The 10,776-nt window shown below is 31.5% G+C and overlaps 1 protein-coding gene across 1 annotated transcript in view; it reads right to left on the reverse strand.

The window, feature by feature from the left end:
- Positions 1-1,727: 1,727 nt before the first annotated feature.
- Positions 1,728-10,776, reverse strand: part of LOC106460134 (transformation/transcription domain-associated protein-like) — a 262,616-nt gene continuing 253,567 nt past the window's right edge. Inside the window, exons 64-68 of the mRNA XM_022386785.1 lie at positions 9,564-9,779; positions 9,080-9,221; positions 5,724-5,920; positions 4,313-4,421; positions 1,728-2,053 (exon numbers count right to left, since the gene is read on the reverse strand). Of these exons, the coding sequence (XP_022242493.1) occupies positions 1,944-2,053; positions 4,313-4,421; positions 5,724-5,920; positions 9,080-9,221; positions 9,564-9,779 (774 nt within the window). The 3' untranslated portion in view covers positions 1,728-1,943. The remainder of the gene's footprint in view (positions 2,054-4,312; positions 4,422-5,723; positions 5,921-9,079; positions 9,222-9,563; positions 9,780-10,776) is intronic.

Below are 10,776 nucleotides of genomic sequence, written 5' to 3' on the forward strand. Positions count from 1 at the left end.
GTGTGCCATCACTATAAGGGATTAGAGTATACTAAACTTTACACATTATATATATTGGGGGGGGGGGTAATAAAAGTGTTCCAAAATGTGACATGAATTTCTTGATGACCTAATACATCAGAAAAAATGTCATGTTATCATAGAACATTGGCTAGAAAATTTTGTCTTTCATTCTTTTTTGGATGTTTTTCCCAATAAAGAACCATGCTTATCCCAAGATATATTCATATGTAGTTAGATTTCTTCTACAAAGAAATAAACTTCACACAGTAAATAATACATTAGTAGTCTATTAGTTCCTGCTGAGATTATTATTCTAAAAAGGAGCTAAAGACAGATCAGCATGTATGTTCTATTCCTATCAAATTTTAGTTTTGAAATGCTTTTCAAAAGACATACATACCATCAACATTAAGAATTTTGAAATTAATTAATTTGTAAGTGGGTGGTAATAACCAATAAACATACTTAAAGTATTTTCCAATCTTAAATTCTGAGACAGAATAACTTTTGATTGTCTTTATGGGAAGTTAATATGAACTAACAAACAAAAGATGTGGCTGGCTATCAAGTTGTTTCTTAAAAAGAGTGTGTGTAGCCATGTTGAGCTATCAGCTGTGTCCACCGAGGGAAAATGAACCCCCGATTTTAGCGTTGTAACTCCGGAGACTTACCGCTGTCCCACTAGGGGGGCTCTTAAAAAGAGAAACTTGTAAAGATTTTAAATTAACTTATAAATAAGTATGAGGGTCACACATAACTGATGGCAAGAATTTTAAGACTTCCTTTATATTTTATAATTCTAAGTTCTTCAATTCTTATTGGAGTTAACAAGAGTGCTGAAAAATCTATAAAGATCTCCAGATTTTGTATTGTTAGTTAGCTGGAACAGTCATTTTATGTGGTTAATAGTGTGCTGTCTGTTTTGTTAGTTAGATGGAGCTTTGTTGTTGAACGATCAAAGTTCTATAGAACAAATTTAAAAGTGTGTAGTGTGTTAGTCATTAGCTTTGTAACTGCATAAAATATTTTGATGAAAACATTAAATTTGACCACCATCATAGATAAAAATTAAAAACAAAAATGGATATATGTTTAACAAATTTGAAAGTTTCTACATCAACCATTTTGTATATTTCTATTTTCATTATTCAATAGCAATAGTTGCATATGTTTTAGTACCCTTTTATTGAAACTATACTTGTTCTAATCGGTTGAAACTGAACATTGTTGAATGGGTGTGGTTCCATGCATACATTTACACTTTATGGAAAGAATAAATATTATTGGTATTGAGTGTTTATCAGATGTTCTGATACTGAGTTTGTAATATGTAGCCTAACAGAACATTACTGTAATAAACAGAGTTGTTTGCCACATTGACTATTATAAAAAAGTTTAGATGTGTATGAAAATGTGATACATTTTATCATATGAAGTTCCTCAAACAAACTTTATTTTTGATAATGCAAAAATTTCACACAACTACTTGTAAGATAATTAAATATTTTATGAAATAAATGTACAAGTATCAAAAATAATGATCAAAACAAATGACAGTGATATATGTATTACTGGTCTTTGTAGAAAAATTTTGAATTTTTCTTTAGTAGTAAATACAATGGAGACCATGTTATTATGATATGCACATTTCTGACAAACTAAACTATTTTCAGTTTAAGTTAGCTATTTCTTCAAAACAAAGGTGTAAAGTTTGATAATAGAAATCTAGTTAAAAAGATTTTTATTCAGACCAAAACATACAAGTAAAACAAATGTGGTGAATCTTTACACTAGACAACTGAACTGGGATAGCATCAAAATTAATATCAATATAGCAGGTTCAGTTTCTAGTAACAACAAAATATGTACACATGGTGTACTAGATGACAGAATCCATTCTACCTTGCATGTATGATAATAAAATGGTTGTTTTTGTTTCCTCATAACCAAGGATGCCAAGCTGGATCCATCCTACAGAGATTATCATGGCTGTTAGCAGCTGCAACTAGAGTGCTGACTTTACTTTCACATCCTTCAAAAGTAGCCAAACCTGAAGTACAAATTAGTTGTGTTAACTTATAGTATAATTACTGGTGAAAAAAGGTATCAAAAAGGAAATGAAAATTTAGTTTTTTAATTTTTTTGTTTATCAATACCAAAATATTGCAATCAAATTCTTACATATTTGTTCTCCCAATTGTATAAAAAAATATTATATTATGCAAAATACAGTTTGGTGAATGAACTCAACACACTATTATTGATCTAAATACATATATATATATGTATTTTACACAAAGCAATGACAATTACCCCTCTCAGATTATTGATAGGTAAATCAGAAGTCTTTCTGGTGATTTTTAGTGCTCATAATGGGCCACGACCCGTGGCTACACATTCAGATATTGCATTCATGTGGAAACCAACTATTCAAATCTAATGAGTATTACTTACAAATATCAGCAGTGTGTGTTAACCCATTTCGATTCTAATGTTAAAGTTTGCCAAGCACCTGTTATCTGTCAATTCTGACTCATTGTGGTTGTAGGGTACCTACTCCCATACTAGAGCAGATTTTTAAATTATCCCACATTAGTGTACAGTAAATAGAAATATACCTTACAAGGCTGGGCTGCATGACCAATGAAATGGATTCTGGTCACCCTAAATAGAAACAATACCAGCAGACCAACGTGTGGAGTAATGTTAATTTACAAACAGGTCATATTTCTTCCTGCACCCAAATAACTTAAAATATTGTAGAGTTGTGACTCATACGATAGTGGCAGAAGTATGATTTGGGCAGAAATAAGCATTGAAATACTGACTTATACAGTCTGAAAAATTGTATCATTTATGCCACATATTACTGAACCATATCATATGACCTATTTGCAGCACCTATGCTGGTGTAATACATTCCCTTCAAGAATAGGAGTTTTCCAGATGGGGTGGTCTGCATATTAATTAAAGTTAAATCCCATTAAGCATGTAAGGAAAGTGACACAGGCAGTCAACTGACAGTAAGGTGGAGGATGTCTCAATGTTATGAATAAGCATGCAACACTAGTGCCTAGCTGTCTTTGCTACTTGTGTTAACCAAGTGTGCAAGGAATTGGTCCACTGGACTGAGCCTATACTGGAGAAGAAATGTTGACTATAATACCAAATTTACTATGTGTATCTACACAAAATGTGGCAAGCTTTTAGTAGTTAGTAAAATATACAAGTCTGTTGTAAATGAAAATCAGATGTGTTACAGAAGTATCTCTTCACGAGTTGTGTTTGTGAACTGACTCATACTTTGACAATTCAGAGTGCAAGTTGATGTTCATGTGAAGAATAAAAATACTTTTGTCCATCATGTCTTTTACATATCATATTTGCATAACCTCTAGAACCTCTGAAATGCATATTTACAGTTTTTCCTGTATTTTTTGTATTTACTCTCTTCTTTCATGAACTGTTGATAAATCAAGAATGAATAGTTGATAACTCTAACATCAATTACATAATACTATGTTGAATGGCACTCTGTAAAAGGTTGAGTCACACACACACACACACTAACCATTCCTGTGCACGTAGGGTTAACCAGTTGAAATTAAATGTAAATATGTACACCCATCTCTACCAAAATGTTCATTTGTGTGCATAGACTGTATCATCAATAATATACAGCTGCCTGATTTCAATAAAGATGAACTGAGGGTGTTGAGTAAAATTATTCTATTACAAGAGAAAGAGACACCACCACTGACTATTTTACATAAGAAATACTGCTTGGGTCCAAACATAAAGATGAATTGAAGGGTTGAATAACATTATTTTAATAACACTGACTATTTGATGGTTGAAACATTTGTGACATGCTGCCTGGGTCCAAATGCAAAGATGAACTGGGATGGTGAATAACATTATTTTATTACAACAAAAAGACATCACTAATGACTATTTCAAACAAGAAATATTTGTGGTGTGTTTTCTGGGTTCCAAACACAAAGACTGAATCAAGGACTGCATTATGTATGTGCTTTGGCCACCCAAGGTTCTCTAGACGCCAGTTTAGTATTTGTACAAATTATTTACATAAAATACAATTATGTGCACACATTGTATAAATTTGTAAAAGTTAAAATTAGCTTGTGTGCGTTACATTATTTCTGAACTGTATTATTTGACTGTGATTATAAATAACTTATAATACTTTTACAAAGTAATTTAGTCTTCACAGCAATCAAGACTATGAAAATTATAATAATCATAAATATTTACTTGTGCTGAAAAAATGCAGAAATGAATAACTTACTTTGTAGTCTAGCCATGATTGCATTCACAGCCTTTGTTACCATGGCAATCAACAGTTCTCCTTCCATATCCGGAGGCGAAGACCCTTGAGTCTGACTGTCATCTTGCCTCTGGAAGAAGAAAATTTTAATAAATATCTGTTTTAAAAGTTATTGAAATAATAATACTTGTATTTTTTACATGTAATTATAATACTTTCACTACAGTATTAGAAATTAACCACATAAATACATAATGAATTTATAAATTTTATGGTCATTTATACTTACAAGGTATACTATTAAGCATGGCTACTGGTCAGTGAGGTAACTGTTGTGTAATAAGTATACAACAGTCCATTATTAACCAAATGTGGATGGGGTAGCTCCATTTTACCAACCCCATATTGGAGAAGGAATGTTGAATATAATTTCAAATTAACTACATTTATCTATACAAAGTATAGCATGCTTTTAGTGAAATGTACAAATCTGTTATAAAATTAGTATCACTTAAGATACGTCTGTGAATTGATGATGTCAGACTGACAAGCTGGAGTACAAAGTAACATTCATGTGAAGAATAAGCATACTTTGCTGATTGTACAGTTCGCATATTGCATCTAAATAACCTTTAGAACTTCTCATACATACATATACAGCTTTTTTCATTATCCTTGTATATTGTATCCAGCATTTTCTCTCTACCATGAACTGTCTCTAAGTCAGCAGAGTAAATAATATTGCATCCTGGAAATAACAGTTATATTATCCCACATCAATGTACAATGATTAGAAATAGCACGGCCAGAATTTTTTTTTCGTGAACTGACCTAGGATGATGTTATAGAATTACTTATATTTCAATTCTCTCAAATAGCCTTTCTGAAGTTAATAACTCTCATATCAAATATATAATACCATATTAAATGGCACTCTGTAAAAAATTGTGACATGGGCACTTTGACCCCACCTATACACATAGGGTTAAGAAAAAAACAGGCTGTAAAATAAAAAAATAAGTTCTTATATGCTCACTGGCCAGAAGAGTATAGGTTTTTCTGCCTAATGTCTTTGGCACACAACCACTTTTCCAAGTGATAACATTAGAGCATTATTGATCCACAACAGGTTTGTGTTTTGCCAAAGAGTATGTACCACTTTCATTAAGTTACTGGGAAAAAAAAGCTGTTAGTATACCAGTCTTGCAACATCGAAAATTTTTGTTTTATTACCTAGATGTGACTTTCTGAAAATATAAACATACGTACATGTAGTTCATGTTGGTTGAAAAAATATAGGTTCTACAGGTCATTCAAAAATATAGGACCAATTTCAAAGCTTTCATAGGTTCACTGAGATCCTCGCACTAGTTTTCTAAATGGATTTTCAAATTTTAATTTCATATTTTGTCAGTACATATTATTATAGTACCTTTTTATGCCAAGAGATCATTTCATCTCTGAGAATAGCTCGAAGCAGTGCTTGGACCTTGAAATTTGGCTGGACAAGACATCTAGCAGTAGCTATCATGGAAGCTGTCATTGGGCCATTAACCCCTATGGTAGTGATCAACTCTGATATGTTGGGTGTGAGTCTAAATGGAACAGGGCGGTTGGCATCAAGTTCACCTGGGTTAAAACATAATTCAGTTTTAAAGAAAGTTTTTAATATTTGTATATACAGACTTAATATGTACAACAAAAATTATGCTACATTGTATTTTTTTTTTTTTTACTCGTAGCAGAAAAAAAAAGATTTATCTAAAATGTTTTTACACATTTCATTTAAAATTAACAAAAATTAATTAAGAGGAATGTGGAGAAAAAAACCTACTGCCTGATGCAACTTTTTTCATTAATATTAAGCCTACTGGTTTCATCTCTTGGTTGTCTTTTGGCTAACCTATAACAATAATACTAATGTACTTAATATTTTTTGAAGTACATAAAATTAACATTCTGACAAACTTGTCTCTGCTGTTACATCAAGGAACTTACTGCTTTTGGCATGAGAAATTGTATAGTACAAGAACTACAAATTTCTGTATAATATCTAATGTAGCTCTAGTAGGCACATTAATAGCAGTTCAGTTTTACAATGTCAAAAGTCTGATATAAAGTCAATAAAAATAAAAACTATATATTAAAGAAAGTTTACTTATTGCTAAAGACCACCTGACTCTTAATGACTCGTGAAGCTTTTTAGATCTAAAAATATTCTAATTTTACACACTTAAAACTCAACTGTTTTACAATATATCTATAATAATTTGTTTTATCCTTCCATTTACAACTTCTTTGAATAATGATTATGATATTATAGTGTTAGAGAATAATCATCTTTGTAACACGATTTTCAGATTTTGTTGAAGATGGAATGAGTGCATTCCGAAACGTTCGAACCTTGTAAATAAAATGTGTTTTATCAACTGTCTTCATCTTCATTATTAGACCTTCATCATGAATCCATTTTTAATGTTATAAACAGATAGTGTGGGATCAACACCCTACGACTTTTCAGATGGTGTGAAAAGATTGATTTAAAGACTAAAAAAACCACCCTCAATATCCAGTTTCTTACAGAATACAAGTAACATAAACTGATGCCATCTTTACTTTGTTTCAAAGTAGCAAATGGAAAACTCCAGAACTCATCTGCATATGCCGGTTGACAACTCTGACTTTTAGAGGAAGAACTTAAACACTATTGACAACATCTATCTAACCTAGAATGCCAATATCTCCAAAAGTACGTTTCCTACATTGATTTTGTGCAGTTGACATGCTTAATCCACAAGAATAACCACACAGGAACAAGTCCAAAATAGAAAACTCCAAAAACTGCGAATTCATTCATCTTTCTCTCTGGTTTTAATCCTGATAATGTAATATTTAATCTGATTGATCTTTAACTTGATGATGTTTGTAAACAAGCTCTAATCAAAGGCCTTAACTTTAGCATTCCAGCTTTCAAACTAAACTATGCTAATTATATTTATAATTTTGGAAAGGTTTACAGAACCCTTACTTATTTTCCATTGTTAACTAAATCAAATAATGATACAGTGTAATATCTTGTAAAAACCAAACTAAAAAACATTGCTCTTTCCTCCTACTACAGATATAACTTCTGTCGTTCTACCTTTCCATTAAACAATGCTGAACTAAAGCTCTCAAAGCTCTGTCAAAAACAAAAAAAGATATTATTGTCACTAAACCAGAAATAGTAATGGTATTGTTTTTACAAAAAAAGCTGAATATATGGATAAAATAAACCACCAGCTCACTGACCCCATAAATTTAAAAAGCTAGATACAGATTTGTTATCCCTAACTTTTAAGAGAGAAGATAAAATCCTACATTTTATCAAGACCCTTAAAAGTCAAAATATTATCTCTGAAATGACTTTTCAACAAAGTGCCCCATGTGGCACTAAACCCAGTATTCTTTATGGCCTACCCACAGTACACAAAGCTGGATACCCTCTCCACCCTATTCTCTCTTAGCTGTAGGCTTCTGCAACTACCTGTCAAAAGTTATTGTTCGTATCCTTAAACCCCTCACCTTGAATAAATTTATGATTACTGACTCTTTTACCTTTGCTTCTGAAATCTCTAAAATTCCCTCTGCTGATCAATATATTATGGACAGTTTTGATATTGAAGAATCTCTCTATACTAATATTCCCCTTGATGAAACTAAATTTAATTGTGGACCTTCTCTTTCCTACTGACACTGGGCAGTATCTTGGTTTCACCTGTACACAATTCTTGGAACTTCTTGTCCTCTCCACAAAGTTAAACCATTTCCTCTTTAATGATGTCAGTTCTGATCAGATAGATGGGATTCCCACTGGGTCCAATGATAGACAATGGTTTTCTATGCTATCATGAATGCAAGTGGATATAAAACTGCCCAGATGAATTCAAATCTGTCTTTTAAAAATGCTATATTGATGACACTTTCTTGCTGTTTCAGCAATCAAGTCCCATTTCCAAGTTCTTTTTTACCTTAATTCCCAACACCCCAATATCAAGTTCATATCCAAACTAGAGAAAAATAATCCCTTACTGTTCCTAGATGTCAGGATTACCAAAAAAGGTAAACACTTTTCTACTTCTGTTTATCATAAAAGTATTTTTTATTTATCAAAAGTCATTGGCCACAGAAATCATCCCAATGAGCTGGAGCTATACCAGCCAGTAGTTTAAGTGAAGTGCTACTTATATGAATTATACAAAATCCAATGTGATGAAAATCAAGTTTCACAGCTGTAGTCAAGCATGTTTTAAGCTACTAGGCCTAATGAATTTCCTTAATTGGTCAGCTAAGACATTTTGCACCTTAACATAAGAAATATTGAAGTTACATTATTTTATTTATAATAAAAACACTGAATAATTTCAGAATTTCTAACTTCAAATTTTTAGATTATGAAATCAAGAAAAATAATTTCTATGCAATATTTAAGGCTTAATAAAAATAGTTTGATGCATAGAAAAAACAATTATACACGTGTAACTGCAAATAAGATTTCTGAATCTGACTGTCATTTTGCGTCTTGAGGAAGTATTTTATAACCTACAAGTGATGATGATTTATCTCTCTTTTTATATTTTGGTCTTTCTTCAGTAATGATGTCGTCAACAGTGAACTTCTTGAATGCTATAATGCTTAAACTGCTCATGTTCAGTGTAATATTAATAACCTTAAGTATCCATTTTGTTTGCAGGTTTAACTAACAGTTACACTGTTAACAATCATGTAAAATTCATAAAATGTAATTACCTGAGATGTCATCAACATCAAATCTAAAATATGAAATATTGATAAGTCCACTGTCCTGGTGAATGTACATCATGTCAGGATTCAGACGAGTCAGGTGTAAGACAAACTCGGCAAATCCAGCTAGAGAAAGTTGCAGTGTGAACTGAAAGGAAGAAAATGACAGATGGTTTTTATGTCCAACAGAAACATAATAAGCTGATGAATCAGATACAATAAGATACTTTACCTTAAATTCTTTTAATTCAAGTAAAACCTTCATATTAAGTTAATACTTAAAATTATAGTATTTGTTTGTTTTAGCACAAAGCTACACAATAGGATATCTGTGCTCTGTCCAACACATGGAAACAAACCCCGGATTTTAGCACTGTAAGTCCATAAACTTACCTCTGACCCACTGGAATATGCTTAAATTGTAATTCTCAAATCATAGTATAAAGATGTGAAAAAATGAAGTTTTAAACTTAACACATACAAAATTTACCTGTCGTCGAAAAGTCCAATAGTCTGTAGCACCTGGGAAAGTTTGAGTGACCCATTCTTTGAGCATGCTACGGGGTACCATTACACCCTGTACATCCTTTAAAATATCTCTTAGAACCTGGTGGCTAGCCTGAGACCCACGAGCTTGGACAGTAGCTAGTCTCTCATAGTAACGAGAGACTGGGTTATCATGCTCAATACCTCGTTTCATGCATCGCTGAAAAAAAAACATCCATGAGAAATCATTATAAAAATTAACAACTTACGTGACTCTCTAACATATTAATTACTTTACTTCCTTAATATTACATCAAGTAATAAGTCTGTGATTGAATTTGTTATTCAAAAATGTGTGATGGAATAAAACAAATATAAACTAAATAAAATGGCTGTGTATATATTTAAAAATTGGCCGAAATTATGAACAACAATTACTTACTGATATCAGCGCTGATTCTAGATATGGTAATATTTAAAAGTTATTACTTTTTAAAGGTATAAATGCAGAAATGGCAATAAACTGCTTCTAGGCTGAAAATGGGTTAATGATCATGACTATAATTGAAAACTATACTTCTCTTTGCAAAGTACTTCATAAAACTGGTTAGTTTTCCTCGATTTTTTTTTTCTAAACTGAAGAATTACTGCACAAAGACTTGGTCAGACATGGAATTCAACCTGAATATTAACTATATTTGAATTTTACAGCTCTATGTAAAGTTATTATCAGCAATTTGTTTACTGTACTTGGGAATCAACTTGTGAAACTGAAATGAAGTTAAAAAAATATTTGACAAAACATCAAAACCATATTAAGGTTAATGAAAGTCATTTTGTATTAATTGGCAATTATAGCATTGATCTTGTATTTTTCATTTGACTTACATTATGAAAGTACAGCTGTCAAGAAACAAAATAAATATTTGGTAGTGCAAAAGGTTAAAATATTTTAAAATTTACAACTTCAATATTAAGGCACTAGTGTAGCATACATCAAAAAAGAAAACGTGATGGCCAAATAAATCTATCATGTAACCTTTATAGAGGTACTAAACTTAGGTACAGTGCCTTGCAAAAGTATTCACCCCTACCAATTTGTCACATTTTGTTGAAATACAAATAATGTAAAACTGTGTTTCTTAATGAACTTGTTTTTATTCAAAACTCTAATGATCAAACTTAACACTGTTATGTGTGAAGGAGGTTGAATGTCA

The sequence above is a fragment of the Limulus polyphemus genome, unplaced genomic scaffold (assembly GCF_000517525.1).
Source record: "Limulus polyphemus unplaced genomic scaffold, Limulus_polyphemus-2.1.2 Scaffold716, whole genome shotgun sequence".
Lineage (NCBI taxonomy): Eukaryota > Metazoa > Arthropoda > Merostomata > Xiphosura > Limulidae > Limulus > Limulus polyphemus.